This window comes from Mustela lutreola, chromosome 1, assembly GCF_030435805.1.
Source record: "Mustela lutreola isolate mMusLut2 chromosome 1, mMusLut2.pri, whole genome shotgun sequence".
In the NCBI taxonomy this organism is placed as follows: Eukaryota; Metazoa; Chordata; class Mammalia; order Carnivora; family Mustelidae; genus Mustela; species Mustela lutreola.
Window position 1 is genome coordinate 201,163,720 of NC_081290.1, and position 19,153 is coordinate 201,182,872.

The 19,153-nt window shown below is 41.7% G+C and overlaps 1 protein-coding gene across 2 annotated transcripts in view; it reads right to left on the reverse strand.

Annotated features, from left to right (window-relative positions):
* Positions 1-224: 224 nt before the first annotated feature.
* SNX19 (sorting nexin 19) overlaps positions 225-19,153 on the reverse strand; it is a 40,640-nt gene continuing 21,711 nt past the window's right edge. Inside the window, exons 9-11 of one of the 2 annotated variants that reach the window (XM_059185174.1) lie at positions 4,164-4,348; positions 2,849-2,936; positions 225-1,758 (exon numbers count right to left, since the gene is read on the reverse strand). In XM_059185174.1, coding sequence (XP_059041157.1) covers positions 1,626-1,758; positions 2,849-2,936; positions 4,164-4,348 — 406 coding nt within the window. In that variant the 3' untranslated portion in view covers positions 225-1,625. The remainder of the gene's footprint in view (positions 1,759-2,848; positions 2,937-4,163; positions 4,349-19,153) is intronic. The other variant, XM_059185185.1, reaches the window with a different exon arrangement.

Below are 19,153 nucleotides of genomic sequence, written 5' to 3' on the forward strand. Positions count from 1 at the left end.
TGAGCTCCTTCTGCCTGTGAATGTCCGGGGAGGGAGAGCTCTGGAGCCATAAAGTCATTGCAACAATCAAATTTTAAGGCTAGAAGGTGCCATGAGACATGATCTCATTCATCTCCTCGTCCTTAGGCAGTAATATTTGACCTAAAGCCTTCCAACCATAGCAGGACTCAGTTTATGGCTAAAAGCCGCCAGAGGGGGGAAAAAGAGTGTAAGATTGACACAACTTTCTCCCATAAACCACTTTAATTGTGTGCACATCATCTACTTCAGAGTCTAAGATAACCTGATGCCCATTCTAGACCCATCCCATTCTCATCAATCTAATCCCAAGATCCCCCTCCAAATGGGAGGATCCATAATTCAGTGACAGCAGGACACAAACAGGCAGGCGCAAAGCTAATGGGATGAGGGGGCAGAGGTCTCCCATGACCTCATTAAAACTTTTCTGTCAGCTACTGACATGCATTTAACGTCACGTTGTCTGCCTCCTTTCCTACCAACAATTTCTCCTAATTGTTCCATTCTTCTAAGACACTACAGCATGATATAGCACCTTTGCCTTCATCTTCAAGTGTTCTCAAAGACTAATTAGATCCTTAAAGAACAAGAAGTAAAAAGCTTTTTGTGGGTAATCAATTCCCTGCAGGTTTGCTAATATTATCGGTTCAGTTTAAAAGTCCCTCACTGGAGACTTGTGAAGACCGAAGCCCATAGCCCCCTGGGTTTCCTACTCTTTGGGCATTCCCAGTGTCTCCTTTCCCTTTGGAAGCACTGGGCTGAATAAGCAATCTGCCATGCAATTCTGCTGAAGGAAGACAGAGAGAAGGTCACAGAGACCAAAACTCAACTGCTCTTTGAGAGGGCTTAGGAGTAAAGCTAATAAATAACATCTTTGCTGCAACTCTCTTTTAGAAAAGGGTGTGGAGAGTGGGGTGGATCTACCAAGAAGCTTTGGCAGTCTGCTTCTGAGCAGAAAAAAGTGTAGCCACCCAGGGAAGCAGCCTTCAGTGACATCCTCCATAGGGCTGATGTATTGGAGAATAGTCAATCACCAAAAAGTCCCTTGAGAAATGTTTTCCCTCCGTCTTCTGGAACTGTTGGGAAACTAGACAGAACTTGGGGGGTCTGGTTTTAGGAGTGGTCCTAAAAGAAACTGCAGTTTCCTGGTAGGAATAGAGAGCTCTAGAAAATTGTCTGTTCCTCCATGAAATTTGGCTATCAATTTTCGCTTGGTCCATCTATAGCTTGTGTGTTGGTGGATTAGGAACATGTATACACAGGGCCAGGCTCCTGGCAAACAATATTAGGGAGGAGGGCAAAGGAGAGGCAAAAGGGGCTCATTCTTCTACCTCACAGATTCCTTTTTCAGGATCTACCCACCAGCAACAATCTGAACACCACAAAAAAGTACGGAAATGGATATGCATATGATTGGTACATATTTCCCCCATCATCTGCTATGTCACCTGCCCTGTGGACTAGAGCTGGGGAAGAACTGTGTCCCTGGGACCCTAGGTCTTCTGAGCTACAGTCCAGTTGCAGAGGGCACAGGTTCCTGACTGGTCGTGGGGTGGCACAACAACCCTCCTTTCCCAGCCTTCAAAGAATGGGTGAATAACCTATGGCTAAGGGGAGACACCCATTCTCTTGGGGTTGCCTGGGGTATCTGAGGCAGAGGTGGTTATGGCTGACTCCTCAATAGAGGCACTGAGATCCAAGAATTCCAGGATGATGTCCCAAAGGCAGTAAATCAAGTGCCTGAAACAAATGGACAAAACAACTTAGAGGGTCTGGCTCAGTCAACAGACACCAGATCCTGTTTATGACATTTATTTTCCCTTCCCCTACTTGCCCATTACTGATATCCTTAGTGAACTCTAAATTTCAATAGCCTGATGAAGCCTCTGCCATGAAATAAAAGTTTTGTGAATAAAGATTATGACCCCAGTGAAGCTGGAAACAGAACTGGAGACTAAATTTCAGGAAATTCCACATTTATTTATATAGCTACCTTAGCACATCAGCACTGCCCTGAAGACTGTGAGGGAGGGGAAAAATCCCTGTGATATCAACTTATTAAGAAATTTCAGAGCTTCTGACTATGGCTGTTTCTCATAGTTAATCATTATAAATCTCCAGTGACCTTACAGGCAATGAAACGAAAGCCAGCACCCTTGTGTAGTGACAGTTAATAGGTATAGTCTGCTTTGGGACAGAGTTTGAGAAATGACTGGAAGTCCTGAATACTTCTCAGAAGCACTGGTATCCCAAGTAACAGCAAGGAAATTACCTACCTCTTCTGGGTTATTCTAGGGGTGTTCACTCAGTATTTCTGGGTCCTTTTATCAGAGCTCAACCTCATTATCTTGTCTCCTTGCTATTAAGCAAAGACAATTCTTGATTCTAACACAGAATCAGCTTTGCGGTCAGGCCTTGAACACAGAGCTGAAAATAATCATCCAGCCTGTCATACACAGGCTATGGGATGTTCTTACAGTGTTCACAGGCAGGTGTTGAAAGAATTGCTAAGCACACTGAATAAGCCTGGAGGGTGACAGGGCATTTTCAGTAGCTCACATGGGGGCCTGCATCGAGTTCTTCCACATGGAAACAGTGGCTGGCCCAACAATGGCCCACAGCAGCATGACAACCTGCTCAGAAGCAGGCAGTGTGGGTTTTCCTTAGTGTGTATGGACCTGGACATCACAATTAGCAGTCAGGGCCTAGGGCAGAGAAAGACTGCAGTTCTATCCACCTCCATGTGGGCTGCTCACTTAGAATCCATGGATACCTGAGATCACAGATGGCTTCAGCGGTAGAAATGCTGCATACATGCCTTCCACCCTACCTGTTGATAAGGGGTTGCTGCAGTGACTCCAAGACTAGACTCCAGCTCAGCCGGCATCTGTTCGCCCCAAGGATTTCTACCACAATATCTGAAGAGGAAAAAACAGATGTGGTTTCAGCAGTAACACTGAAACCTGAGATTTGAAGGAGATTATCTCATGATATCTACTATCTTTATCCAAACTGGGAACTTCTGGCAAACTTCTGAACCACACAACCAAACTAAAACAGGGAAAAGCTAAGAAAAGCGTTTAAGTGTTTAAAAAAGGATGGACCTGAAGAAATAATTCTGTAACCTGTCACTGTAGGTACGTCTGATGTAACAGTTTAGGGTGGAGAACAGAGATTGGTAAGAGTATCTAATAACATGGATGGAACTGGAGGGTATTATGCTAAGTGAAATAAGTCAATGAGAAAAAAAAATTATCATATGATCTCACTCATATGTAGAATTTAAGAACAGAGCAGCACAGGGGAAGGGAGGGGAAAAAACAAAACAAGACAAAATCAGCCAGGGAGACAAACCATAAGACTCCTAATCATAGGAAACAAACTGAGGGTTGCTGGAGGGGTAGAAGTTGGGGGATGGGGTAACTGGCTGATACACATTAAGGAAGACACGGGATATAATGAGCACTGGGTGTTATATGCAACTGATGAATCCCTGAACTCTACCTTTGAAACTAATAATACACTACATGTTAATTAATTGAATTTAAATAAAAAATAAATACAACAGAAAAACAAGAGTATATAACATTGTCCTAAGAGCTAGCCATTCACTACTATACCCTCATTACCACAGCACAGCCATAGGTAACAAACTGCCTTCCCAACCTTCTAAGACCCTATAGAAAGTAAAGAAAAAAAATCCTCTTCAGAGTTGGTTTTTATCTACTGCTAAGGACCATATGCCTTATTCAACGACCCCAATTTATCAAGGCCGAGCTTCTGTGTGACATATCATTTTCTTCTCTGGTCCAAATACCATGAGTTGGCAGAGAACCTGAAATCTTCATCTGCTGGGAATAGTTCTGAGACCTGCCTCTGTGGTGTAGGCAGAGCTGTTATTACCTCAGAGCTGCAGGATTCTCACCTACTATTTACGGTGTGGTCACAGTGATCCTTTCCATTCCCTCAGCATCACTTGAATGAGGGGTAGAAGAATCACAGCTCTGAGCATTTACCTATCAGTCTGAGAAATGGTGGACCAACAGATTTTTGAGTCTAGGTTTCTGAGGGGTGTGGGGTAATGGTGGCAAGGCAGGATGGGAAAGGAATAATTATCAGTATAACCAATCTCATTGTTCAATTACCTGGCAGGATTCCCATCAGGCTCTGCAAGGCCTGTTCTTCAGCAGCCACTTTCTGCTCCTGGGTCCTCACAGGCCGTGGACACTTCGGTAAAACCCCACCAGGCCAGATGGACTCCTGAAGAAGCTGGAGGTACTGCACCCAGCGCTGTGGACATGTTAGATTAGCCACTTGCACCTCTAGCCACCTGTGGTGGAAGAGAGAAGAAAGGTCTGATAAATCTGAAGGAAACACCATGGCAAGGCAGGTGAGCAATCAGAATAGGGCAAAGCAAAGGGAGTACCAATTATCACAAGTGACATCAAGCCAATTCAACAACTTTGGGCCACAGAATTTGAAGAGGAATAATAACAATAATCTTGTTATTTACTGAGTGTCTACTAGGAGCTCCATGTTGTATTAGGGGTTTCACAGAACAGAGCACTAGAAGGGCCCCTGTCCCTGGGCAGGACTGGAGCTTGCCAACTGTCCTCTTGGGAAGCACTGTCCTCTCAGCGATGTGCACACACAGCCTTCACAGTTAAGGGTTTGGTGATTTTACACAAATTTCTCTGCTTTGCCACCCCGTCCACTTCTAGCTGCTCTTCATGTCCCTATGAGCGGTTCTGAGAGTACCCTTCATCTGTCCTTTGCTCATGGAAGTCCTCTCACTGACAATGCGCTCTTCTTTCCAGAAGTCAGCTATTCTCGAAAGATCTGTAGAATCCCACCTCCTCCACAAAATTCTTCTTGATCATTCCAGCCAGAAGTGCTCCTCTTTGTCCCCTCAGACCCCCTGTGGCACTTAGTTCTACAGCATAGGTTTGGAACTCATATTTTACATTGGAGCAGAAATTATTTCCTCATGTGTTTACAGCTCTACTTTTCCGACTAAATTATAAGCATCACAAGAGTTCTAGGTCTTACACTTTTAAAAAGTTCCCCACAGTGCCTTGGTGCTCAAGAAATGTTTGTTGACTGATTGCAATTATTCTTGTTATGATGAAACCTTCCTCCTTTGTCTCACATTAAAAAAATGAGGCAATAACTTGGAGGGGGGGCAAACATCAAATCTGCAGCTCCTGCAGGGCATTCTCTCTCTCATTCTTTATTTGTTCCTGCATGTTTTCAGAGCAATACGGTTACTAGTTGAGATTCGAGGCTGCCAAGGCCTCCTTAGTACATAGCAGGGCTGAGACTGCCCGGACTCTGCCTGGAACGGACGGACCAGCAGCCACGCTTCCTCTGCTGGTACTGCACCACGTGGCAGCTCATGCCACTGCTCCTATACCCGAGTTACTTGTCGTCCATCCAAGAGCAGAGGGGGCTGCCAAGGCAAACTTTATTTAACCTCAACTCTGCCAGACAGTCTGCATTCCTCTCAAGCTAGGCATTCCAGCCTTGGGGGCTGCGATCCCCCAGGCTGAAGGCTCACAAACGATTCTAAGAATAGGAAGTCTGAAAGGTAATGGCAGGGCAGGAATGGCAGACACTGATGGAGATCAAGAGCGGCACAAAGCTGCTCTTGCCCAAAATAGCCATACGATCGTATTTGTTATTATTAGGGCTGCATCTCCTTTTTATAGGGCTTTTCATTCAGCGAGCCTAAGACGCTTGATGAAAGGGATCCAGTAGCAAGAATTTCTGTTCCTGTTTATAGAAGAGGGTCAGCAAAGGGAGATGGATACGATGCCCTGATCAGATTCTCTGCAGGGGATCAGGTGACCCAACTCTCGTTCTTCACCTTGAGCCACAAATGCTTGTATGACTTCTGCTAAGGTGAATGACATGCACCAGGGTCTCATCTGAGTGACTGGAGGGTGGGGGTGAACACCTGAAAACCAAAATCTTGAAGTCCTTCGAAAAGTCAGGAGAGTCTTAAGCCAGAGACCTTCAGCTGTAATTAGTTCTAGCTCAGTTCTCATTCACATTTGCACAGTGTGCCCTGACTCTTGTCCTCTGGGGCCCCTGATGCCTGTGACCCCACTCTACAGAGGCACCTCAATATCCACTCAATCCTTCTCAGAACAGAATATTCACCAGTAAATCTGGGTACCTCGGTCACCTTCTGGGCTTGTCTTACAAGAGAGGAGACTGACTCTTTTGAACTACTGTTAATTCACCTGACAGGAACAGGCCCCTGTGCTGCACCATGGCAAGGATGTCCTCTTTGTTTTCTTCCATCGTAACTCAGTGACTCAAGCACACCAGCGGGGTGCAAAACAAATTTTAGCACGTGGCAAAATATGAATGTATAAATGTATATAAATCTAAGAACAAAAGCTTATTAAACTCTAAATGGGAATGTTGGGAAGAAGAACCAAAGTAGGAAAAAGTAAAAATAAACCCTTTGATGAGGATGAGTCAGTGAGTCAAGACAAGTTGCGGGCATTAAGCAGAACTGACAGAGAGAACTCAAGTCTCCAAGTGAATGTCAGCTGCTGGTAAAGGAACTGTCAAGCACTATAAACCCTGAGGCACAGAACTGATCAACAGAAGGCTCTAGAAGAGTCTGTCCCAGGAATGTAATGAACATAAGAAAATACAAGACTTGTGCAAACTGGCAGAAAAGAAACAAACTGCATGTCTAGAAAGAGGCATATAATGTAGAATGTGGCTTCTACCTATGAAGTACTACGGTTTCTGTTAGTCTTACTATTTTCCATACTCCGAAGGCGAAAGATGTCAACCACACACCCTGGTACCGTGAAGATTTAAACATCCACTCTTTTCAGGATTCTCCTCTTGCCCAGCTTCCTCCCACCTCTCCTCCTCCAAGAACAGGAGCCTTTCTCCTGGATATCTGGGGTTAGCCAGGTATTATTTCCTAGCCCCAGGCAACCTATGGAAAAGAGGCAGGGCAGCAAAGCTTTCTGCTTTGACTCACAGAACTTCTGAGGTATACTCTCTCGTCATGGGTGATGAGCATCCCAAAGTGGAAGAAAAAAAGGATATAGCTGAAACCAAGAAAGTGACCAGTGCCAACTACTTCCACCACCCAAATTGCCTGCCCCTCAGACAAAATAGAAACAAGTCTGTGAGCTTTAGAACAATTTCCAAGGCATGTTTTATTATTCCACAAAATACCTTTTTTAAGTTGTAAATGGCCAGATTCGGGGATCCGGTATTATTTGCCTTGCCTAACACCTAGCATAGAATCAACAACTGATGACAGTGAAGAGGGCAGGGGTTTCTTCATCCAATGAGCTCTTCTACCCCTTCCATCCCCATTTCCTTTCCTCTTATTCTATCATCCTTCTCCAGAGTGTAGTGCCACACATCCCACCACAGTGCTTTATCTAGCCTTACTAATTCCCTTCATCCTGCTCAGTTCATTCTGAAAATGGGTTAGAGCAGATAAGGTGAAGAGATTAACACTGGAAAATTAAAAAACAGACTGACGCCTTATCTTCTTATTAATTCCCTTCATCTCTCTATTCCACATGTTGTCTTTCTATTCTTAACCTACAAGTGGGAAAGTTAAAAAGAAATCTGTGTCCCTATAGCCTCTCTTGAAGCAAAAGGAATGGAATGTGCGTGTCTGACGTCCAACGTACCACAGGAGCTTTTCCAGTATCAGTTTCTGGAATCTGTTGGTACTGCTCACAGAAATCTAAAGTTTCAAGGTGGATACACACACATATCCCTTGGTTTATTTATTGTAAATTATTTATAAGAATTCATTTACTAAATACAAATGTTATTGTTTATGTAATTCAAGACTCATGAGGTAAATACGCTAAAATAAATATGGTAGAGACTAGCCACAAATAGCATTGGTTTTAGTTTCTACTACTATTCCAGTTCTGATATTAGATTTATAGCTATCTCTCTGCCTACCATCCTACCTTTTTTCACCATTAAAAGAAGAAGAAAAAAAAGCCAAACCAGGTCTGTTCTGTCAGGATGTCCCTGGATGATTCTGAGCACAAGGCAGCCTTCCTAGTGGGCCTAGAAATAGCCAATAAAATGAGAAAAAAGCAACAACAGATTGACACGGAGATATTCAAGATCTTCTCTGATGCCAGACATGGAAGGAGGGAGGATGTGGAGATGAGGGCTTTCCACTACACTGGGAGTGCATGTCCAGTCCATGTTCACAGGAACCTGATCTGAAATAGCTACAGATAGAGGAATGAAGCAATAGCTAAAAAGGAGACAGTTTAATGCTAGGGCTTAAGATGGTACCTCAAGGTTAGCGGAAGGTCATTTCCCATCAAAACAACAGAATCAAATCTCATGATTAAGGAGAAAAAGCTTTATAGGGATGATGTTTAATCTAATTACCCACCGTCCCTTCACTTCTTTGCTAAGAGCTGCTGTGGCTGAGTGAGGAGGGGTCCATGGGGAGGATCATGAAGTCATAACACAGAAAATATTCCTAACAGCAGTAACAATCTAACAAAAATGCCTGGTGCAGTACAAACGAAAGAAAACAACAGACTTATTCCTTGTACCCTTTTTAACCATCTGGCTACCTCTGTAGGCAACCCAAGGGTGATTACACTTCCACCTCATTTTCATATATGAAATATGGTTCAAAGAAAAAAGAGAGGGTAAAAGAAGATCAGGTTAAAGGTACTACCATTCTAAACAGTTTTACAGTAGAGGTGTCAACTCATTTTATTACCCTTAGAGTAGAGTTTTCCAACCCTGGCACTACTGATATTTTGGACTGCTAATTCCTTGTTGTGGGGGGCTGTCCTGTGCACCGTCAAATGTTTAGCAGAATTCCTGCCCTCCCAGGTACCTCTTGTGTAACAGTCAAAAATGTTTTCAGATGTTGCTGCGCGTCCTCTGTGAGGCAACATCATCCCCAGTTGGGAATCACTGCCTTAGACTTAAGATGTTGGAAGCCATGTGTTGGGCCATTTCCATTCACTTCAACTCTGGTCACTGTAGCACACCATTTCTCAAACTGTGGGCTCAACAGCATTAGAGGTGGCCATGCACTCAACACTGTAGTCTGTGACATTTAAAAACAGCTAAGCAGAAACAGATGAGAAAACATGAATGTGTATCTCATGTTTCGGGACTCTCTGTTTCATATATGGATGTTTATATGGATCTATCAGATATATTTGTGTGTGCCTGCATGTACTATGTGGTCACAGTGGGTCATGATGTAAATGTATTTCCTACTGTGGATTGAAGTTTAAAAATAGCAAGAAAAACACTGATATAGTATAAGGAATTAGGAGTTCCAAAAAAAGGGGGAAAAAGCCCAAGCTACATTTTTAGCCTCCTGGAAACACTCCCCACCTCCACCCACCCCCAAGTACCCTGTAAAATGTTTACAATGGCATAGATCGTGAACATTGTGTTCTGTCCCACAGTCCTAGCACAGTACTACAAGTATTTGCTCATTAAATCAGTAACCCCAACGCAGAGGGTGGACAGAGAGATCTTGAGGGTGATGTTGTGGATCCAGGGCATTTCCCATTAAACAAGCTGTTTTTGCCAATGTCACACCTGATAAAAGTAACACTTCTTGTGTTTACAGACAGTTCCTCCTTGTTAGCTCTCGGCTCTAGCCTTCTCAGTCCTAGAACTGGCCATGCCCAGGTTACTCAGCTGTGTCTGAGAAAGTTCAGCATTGTTGCCCTCTGACTGTGTATCTAGGTCACCATCCTTTCCTGCCTTGTGTGGGGAGAAGAATGGGGAGGAAATGAACTTCAAGGACAAGAAACCCCTGCTTCTTTTTCCCAATAACTACTGTGAAATCTAAAATGTCTCAGAGTCTACACAATTTCTTCTTTGATTTTTGCTTTCATGTTTTAAATCATAGATCCACATCTTTAAAACATGTGCTTCAAGGGAAAACTACATACTGCCTAAACACCCTGCTTTAAGAATCTGAGTTCCACACTTCTATATCTAGCCACAGGTTTTATTTTTGATTAGTAACGTACAAGTTACAGCTACAAAATTAATAAGTGTTAAGAATTGAAGCATTTTGAATCGAGGAAGGAAATTAAAGAAATCATCTGTCTAATTTTAGAGGTTATCTATTCCAATAATCTCACCTATTAACACATGAAAACAGAGAACCAAAAACAAGCACTGCTTAGCAAAAGGCTTATAGGAACATACAACTTCACAGCTGGAAGGAAACAGGTGATCCCTACCTCACCTCCTCCCAGAGTCTAAATCTCCTGAGTAGCATCATGGCAGAGCCAAGGGTTCTGGTCATGAATGCAGAAAAAATTGGGCTTTTATCTTAGCTCTGCCACCAATTAGGAATGTGACTGTGGGGAAGTTGCTTAAATTCCTGAAAAGGAGAATGACAATTTATTAGAGATTCTCCTTAAATACTGACAACCAAAATCAGCCTCGTTGTAACTTCTGGTCATTGTTCTTACTTCTACCCTCTGGAGTTAATGGGAAGTACTAAAGTTACTAGGTCAAATCTCTTTCAAAATGGACCAAAGACCTAAATGTGAGACCTGACTCTATAAAACCCTAGAAGAAAACACAGTCAGTTATTTCTTTGATGTTGGCCATAAAAACCTTTTTCTATATACGTCTCCTCAAGCAAGGGAAATGAAAGCAAATTAACCTATTAGTAACACACTGGAATAAAAACCTTGTGTACAGAGAAGGAAACTATCAATAAAAGGATAAGGATACCAACTGAACGAGAGAAGATATGTGCAAATGATATACCCGATAAGGGGTTAATATCCAGAATATATAAAGAACTCCCACAACGCAACACCAAAAAACCCTAAATAACCCAATTAAAAATGGGCAGAGTTCCTGAAAAAACATTTTGCAGTTTTAAATTCAACTGTTATTTCTCCCCTAAGTCTCTTTTATAAGATACACATCCTTGATTCTGGCAATGTCAAAGTTGAACACACAGAATACACTCAATAAAGTACTGAAGAGAAATGAACCATTCCTCATCCTGGTTCCATCCCCTGGGTGTGTGCTACTTTTTATTCTCTCTTAAAATGGAGTACCCAGAACCAAACACAACCTCCAGATGTGCCCTGACCAGCAAGAGATGAAAGAATGCAGAGGATTAGTGCCTTCCTTGTTCCATACACTATACTTCTATTAATACAGTCGAAGACTGTGTTGGCTTTTTGGGCACACACTTCAAAGCACTGACTCATACTGAGTTTTGCAGTCAACTAGGACCCTAGTTCCACATATGTACTTTAACAAGAAAATCACATGCTCCTCTGTTAAGCCTGGTCTTGCCCTTCTGCACTTGTGCAATTTTTAAAAAAATCTAAATTCTGACTACAGTTCTTTCTATTAACTCCATCATGTTGGTTTTCACCTGTTATTCTAACCTTTCAAATCCTGATTTTTGTCACCCAGAGTATTAATCATACTTCTAATGTTATTGTTACTGGCAAATTTACTGATGAAAAAATTAACCAGGATAAGAACAAGAAAAATGCTCTATCACTAGAAATCTCCCTCCAAGATGACATAAATTTGTTAGACAGATACTCTTGGGCTAAAGAAACCCAACTAACCATGGATCACTTAAAAGTCCTATATACAGTCCGTTGGGGCACCTGGGTGGCTCAGTCAGTTGAACGTTGAACTCTTGATTTTGGCGCAGGTGGGAGCAAACCCCATGCTGGACTCTGTGCTCAGCGCAGAGTCTGCTTGGAATTCTCTGTCTCCTTCTGCCCCCTGTCCCACTCACACACATGCACTCTCTCTAAATAAAACCTTTTTTTTTTTTTTTAAAGTACTACAGTCCAGGCCATGTATGTCCATTTTGTCCACATGGATTTTATGAGAATATGGCAAAAGTTTGTTGAACTCTACCTACAGTTTAATAACCAATGCATTCCTTTACCTTAATGGTTTAATAATCCTGCTAAAGAAAGAAAGAAACTATGCTAATCAGGTTGGGCACATTCTAACTGAATGCATACTGATTTCTGGGCCTCGCCATTTCCCTCTCTGCACATGTTCACAAAACATCTATTTAATGATCTGCTTCAGAAATTTCTAGAGGTAAATGTCAGGGTCAATGACCTGTATCCATTTTTTAAAAGGCAAGATATTTGTCCATCTCCAAGTTTTTCAATGATCTTAGGTCTTCAATGATAAATATAAATTTTAAGTTCTGTAGAACATAATTCATCTGGATCAGGTATAGGAACTTAAAAATAGGCTAAGTGCTCTCTTATTTGCATTCCTATTTTATAATCGTGTCTGTCCAATTCTTGTCAAACCATTTTCCTTGACAGAAAAAAACCTAGAAATTAGACAGCTTAGCAAACAGACTAATTCACTGTTGAATAAATAAATAAATGCTTTCTCAATGTAGCCAGTGACTACTATAGCACCTGTTTCAAAAGATTTACCTGTATTTTCTTTGCTGTTTTTAAGTCTTTTTCCCTAAAATTTATTCACAACTTCAACTCTGAGTTTAAGCTTACCAAACACCGTTCTCATTAGTTCTATCACTACTATTTTGCATTACTCAGTGTGTGTCCTCTCCTCTGCCTCTTTTTAAAAGTATGTGCATATGTCTAGAATCAGTTAACTATACTGGTTTCATCTGATCTTGATTCTTTCCTTTCCTCACTGGAATTCTGTGTTTAATTAGTTTATTTCATTTACTCCACACATATTGGTGGAGCTTCATGTAAGTGCCAAAAGACTAAGATTCTAAGGTTTTGTGGGAGAGGATCTTACTTAATTCATTTTGATATTTTCCTCAGCATTTACCATAATAGTGCGAGTCATACAATAAGCTATCAAGTACTGAATGAATCAATCCGCAATTCCCAGTGATAACTTTGAGTGTTAGAATTTGAAGCTAACTCATTATTACAGCCTACAAAATGGTATTATTTTTTCTCATGCTCTGTTCTGTTCTCCTGTGAATTTTATTAACCTTTCAGCTACCTCCACTTTCCTGTCAGCTGTTTTTCATAATATCCAGAGTTAGCTTTATCTCAAAAAATTTTTTTTTTCTTTTTTTAGGCTTCTTGCTCTTCACTGAATTGACAGGTCTTCAGCCATGTATATTCTACTATCCTTGAGTATGCTCTATTTGAGTTGGGAATCTGCCTTGTGAGTATCATGTGCCAAAGAACAGAAACTCTGAAAAATTTCCCTTTGTACCAGCTTATACCATTTTACATTTTCCTTTTTCTTCCAAAGACAAAAGAACTTGTAGATAAAAGAAAAGATGAAAAATACAATCTGGGCTCATGGGTCCTTAAGCCTTATAACAATAAATCTCAAAGTTACTAGGACTACAATCCCTACTTCCTCATGTGTTGTCATTTATTTTTACACAAAAGGAGATTATAATGTACTGATTTGATGAGCAGCCACAGACTTTTAATCACATGTCAGATATGCTGGGCAGAAAGATGCTCTATCATCCTCTTAGCTATGCGTCTCAAGCTACATGGTAGAAAACGGGAGTCATCCTTGGTTCCTCCATTTCCCTGTTCCGAATCTACCTACCCTCCTGTAACACCACAGAATTACTGAAAAAAATCACTAAATCTAGGTGATACTACCTCCTCCATCTCAGGCACTCCTCACCCTTTCCCATTTTTATAGCAATTCCTCATCACCTTCCATTTCTACCGGTACAACCCTTTCCCTAACTTGTCTCCCTGGTTCTAACTTTGCCTCCTTCTACTAGTCCTCCAAGGCATTATTTAAGTGATTTTCTAAGTTACAAAGGTGGTCCTGTCATCACCTGTTTGCATTTTGTAAAAGGCTTCCCCGCAAATGGGGGCAAACTTGATCTCTGAATGGCTCACAGGCTCTCTATGAATTGGCACCTTCTTCAGGGTAATCTGGTCCCTCCTGTTGCACATCTTCTTTTTCTAATCATACCTGTCTTCTTCGAGTAGCACAAATCTGCCAGGCTGTTCACTGCTCTGCCACCAACACTCTGTTCTCCAACGTCTGCTCACAACTTCCCTTCATCCTTTCAATCCTGTCTCAAAAGTCATCTCTCCCGTGAGCCTTTTCTGGGCCTCTCATCATCCATTACTTCATGCCTTTTATTCATCACCTATAGAGTCTTTTTAAAAATACTAAACCTTATATTCTAACTCTTTATAAGATAGCCCCTCCAACTGGATATTAAATTCCTAGGGTAGGAATGTGGGGTCTTGTTCTGTATTTTGATCATTCAACATAGTGTCTGGCACAGAATGGGAAATCAATAAATATTAGTTACTAAGGGAATTAATGCTCTCTGTTGGACAAACAATGGTTTTAATGGATGACATGCAGCTCAAAATAAGCTTTACAAAAGGCAAACATCCTCATACTTCAAGCAGCAAAAGAACAGTAAGCTCTTCATTATTCGTGCTTATGGAGGAAGGCAGTAAGAGATTTAAAAAATAGTGGACAATCTAGAAATCCTTTGTATTGGGCATTTCGTAGGTTTTATGTAAACAACTAGCAGATTTATTTTCCTAATAACCTTTTGTTTGGATACCATTAAAACTAAACTGTGTGTGAACATAGAAGCTGTAGGGTAAATGATGTCAGTATTGTGGGCATTAAGTCAGCTGAGCTAGAATTAAGAATTCATCATGAATAATCCATGCAATTCACACCTGGTTATGCATTCCCCTGGCAGGCAAGGGAGGTTGAAGGAAGGGAATGGGTCAGCCATCCTCTGTTTCTGGCACATTCTTTAAATCCTAAAGAAGAGAGACACCTGCCAGCAGTCTATGTTTTTGTCACTTTTCCTGGCAAATAGGCCCAGAGGACAGAAGAAACTGAAAGTCAAGAAAAAGCAAAGGACTGTGAGTCATACTTGTATTTTGGGAAGTGCCCCTGGTGGATGGAACAGCATCAAACTGATTCCAGCCCATTACTTGAAACTAGTAAGAAGAAAAGAAGGTAGCAGAATGTTTGGGTGAAAAGTGACCAAAAGCAAGGGTCAGGTTACCTTTCTAACAAACACAGAAGGAGACAAACACATTTGAGAAGCTCTGTATTCATGGGATAAATGAGACTAGTTGCAAAGGGAGAAGCTCTAGAAATTTTTTCTGGATTTGAGTATTGTGATACCCTTAGGATTCTAATTCAAAAGCTTCTTACACAAATTGTAGCGTACCTCTGAAGACCTTCAGATCAACTTTTTTTCGGCCCCTTACTATGTTGCTAATGCACCATAATCCAACTCTGAAACATCACAGCTGATGGACTTGAAAGCTAGGCAAAATCAAAGTCATGTTTCTTGGATGACTGCCTGTGCTCCTTGTTTGATCCATGCAAAAGAAGCAGTAGGACATCCGTCTCACAAGCAGAAAACCCCTTAGAGTCTCTGGAACAGTCCATGTTTCTGCTCCAAAGCCAAGAGATTCCTCTGTCACCACACTTTTCAAGGCAAGACTGAGTATAAAAGTAGCTCATACTCTTCTAGGGAAAGGCAGACTCAGTGGTCAGAAAGGCCAGAAAGGCCTCACACAGGCAGTGTCTGGCAATGAATGGAAATAACACTGTAAAGCCACAGTTTTGAGCCTGGCTTGACCACTTGAATGAACTGAGGTCTGGCTTCCTTCTTAATATAATGGACTAATTCCTGCCTTGCCTTCTTAACAAAGTTATATCAAGATCAAACGAGAAAAACAAAGCATTTTTGAAAGTGCTTGTGTGTTTGTGCCCGAATTGAAGACTCCTTTGGATCCTCTTTAAAAAACTGTACCATGTCCTAGAAATGATGAAAAAATCCCGAGTGAGCTCTGCATTTCATGCCTGAGTTGCCCCTTTTGCAAAATGGAATCCCCTCCTGGCAGGCTTAGGGGTATAAATATTAGAACAGTGAACCATTTCTGTCTTGTATGTTTAGGAATATTAGGGAGAAACCCCAGGGGATTACGGGTAATGTGAAAATTTTATTTTGGAATCTTTCCTAAAACAAGCCCTCTATATACTATAACTGTGAGACTTTAACTGCAAGGACTGGACTTCAGGATCCATAATCTCTTTCCCTTTCTTTCCTCACTCCCATGTGAACAGCAAGCTTGGGTCATTCACAGTCATCAGGCAGCTATCCTGAGACTTTCTTTCTCAGCACCTAGGGCTGGAAGGTGGGGGAAGAGGGACAAGACTGATTAAAATGGCCACTCATTCAGAGGAATATTGAGTCCATGGAGGGGGAAATGGCAGGGAGAGGAAGAGAAACACTTAGAACTGGGGCACTGGAAAGAAAGGCAAGACACAAAGGAGGGCAGAAGGCAGGGATTTCACTGTTGTCTTGACAACCAAACCCCTATTGTTCCTGGTGAGTTTACCTCACAGCGAGATGTCTAGACTCTGCTCTGGGCAAACCCCACCACTGCAAAAGAGGGAGGAGGGAGAAGTGTAGGATGGAAAGGTGGTAACTCTGCTGTACATGATGGGACTGGCTCCCAACTTCTACTAGATTACAGGTTAGAGTATGCTCAGCCATGATCTGGGAGAGAATTAGGGACTGGGTTTAAATAAGCAGACATGATAGTGTTCCAAATTATGCTGTGAAAATGGCTAGAGGAAGCTGGAACAAACCATCCTCAAAGAGAACAAGGTTTAGACAGAAGCAGATGTCAAAGTTAAGGAAACAGGGAAAATACTGGAAGGAGCATGGGGAAAAGGAAATATAATGGACAGAAGCATCCTGGGGAAGAAGAGGTACCTAAAAGTATTTGTTACCCATTTCTTGTCTATAGCCTGAATTTTAAAACCTTTCCAAAGAGAAGGTTATACACTCTGATAGTTAGGATATGGAACACAGCAGTGGCAACAACTCCAGAATCTCCACATAGTAGGAGGGATTTTGGGGGCACCACCTGTGGTTAGAAAACAAGGGGGGCAGGGGAGGAGGTGGACATGGGACTTATCTTGAAGCTGAATTTGTACAGCAAGCATACCATGTTTATAGAGATTATATATTTATTGGGGAAGGGCTAAATTCCCTCCAAGAAAATCTGTGGCAGCATAATTACATCAGCACTAGATTAAGGTGTATTTCCTACTAGTTCAACCCCTACTCCCTCGCTGTGCTAGTACCATACAGGCCTACTCCTCCACAGGGCACTTGCTGAATCTATATATAAGGACAGAGGTAAAGATAGAACCTCAAGAATTAACATATGGCTGTGTTGCCAGCACCAACTTAACAGGAAAGAGCCAAATGATCTCCACTCATGGCTGAAAGCAGTGGAAACACCCTTGATCATTTGAGAGGTAGATAAGATTCCCAACACCAGTGCAATCTAGCCCTGACAGTGTCCACCTCAGTGAGATGGAGATCTAGGATTCTGGTATCCAAAAAGGACTTGAGTATAGGACCAAGTAGCTTACAGAGAATACCAACAATTTTTTTCTGGATGTTCAGCTGGTTTAATCACCATAGACTCTCTGGTTTACTCTGGGTTTCTGAGTCAAAAATATTCTTAAGTGAATCAGCTCCAGCACTGACTCCTTGAGGAGTGGAATGCACTCAAAGGGGCAACTTCTGGCAGTACATACTGCTCAAAGAAGCTAGTGTCCACTGAAGACTGATCAAAACAGAGGGGAGGAGGGTGAAAGATAAAGAAATTGGGCTCATTTAAAAGTCACTGGCCCAGAGCAGAGGGCAGATAAGTAGCTTCTGAATCATGGAATAAGACAGAGAATGGTTTCATTACTATCACCACCGAGACAAGACCTGTAATCACAAAAAGAATACTCCCTCGAAGAAGGCAAATGGGTATAGTTTAACCTGCAGCGCCACCTGGTGCCCAAAGGGAGAATTCCTGTTCTTACTCCCACAAGGAGCAAAACCTTGCAGCACTTTCCAAGATGTATTTGACAAAATGTTCTCCCTCTGTCTTCTGTGCTCATGAACACTGTCTCTCACATACACACACTCTGCCTCTGTCTCTCTCAGAGGGGGACTGGATGAATATACAAAAACTTTTTTAAAGATTACTTTTTATTTAAAAACAGAAATAATGCCCTCCCCCCTCTTTAAAATGCTTGGTGTCTGGAATATTTACACTAAACTTGTCTAAATGATACCTATCTTACATCTAGCTCTAAATAATTAATTTGCTCTATAAAGCCTCCCTAACGTTTATGTAAACAAGAATCCCAATTTTTTTTTTACTGCATTTACAGCCTATGCCATGTCATTTAACCTCACATTGTTCAATACTTCTAATTGATTCATAAGGGTTCTCTATTCTCTTAGGCTGCAAGTCCCCTGAAGTAGAAACAGTCACACATTAGATCTGAAGAGCTAGCAGGGACCTGCTACTTAATAAGTACACACAGGCATCAAATCTTATACAGACTTTTCAAAAATTATTTGTAAAGAGGTCACCATAACAAGAACTGCATAAAGTTAGTTTCCTAGGAAGCAAATGAAGAAGGTTAGGGACACCTGGATTAGGGGCAGTTCCCTGGTTCTGAAGAAACTCTGAGGTTCTGCTCTGGATATGACCAGGGAAGACTTTAAGTATGTAAGACAGGATGGAAGAGTGAAGAGATAGAGATCATATGAAGAAAGGGATCCTGACTTGAAGGGTGCAGAAAAGAATTTCTGTCTTCCAGGGTCTTTTGCTACTAACAGATCCCAAAAGCAAGAACACTATAAAGAACTTTTCCAAAAAAAACAAAAAACAAAAAACAAACCCCACATTAAAATGTAAACATATTCTTTACATCAGGTATGTTACTGCCCTGGCAATTTAGGATCTCCAAGGAAATGGAACATGGAGCCTGTAAAGATGGGATGAGAACTAATCCATATGGATTTGTCATAGGTCAGTAACTCACCAAAGTTACTGAGTGCTTCCATGTACCAGGCATGCCTCAGGAGGCATTCGTTATCATCGCTTATCTTCCAACTAACTTTATGAGCCAGGCACTGTTATTTCCACGTAGAGAGTAACTGAGGCAGAGGGAGGTTAAGAGACTTGTTTTAAATCACACAGATAGTAAAATGCAAAGTATAATTTGAATTCAGATTTGTCTGACTTCAAAGTCCATATTCTTATTTCCCTGTGTGGAAGGAAAGAGGCTGAGA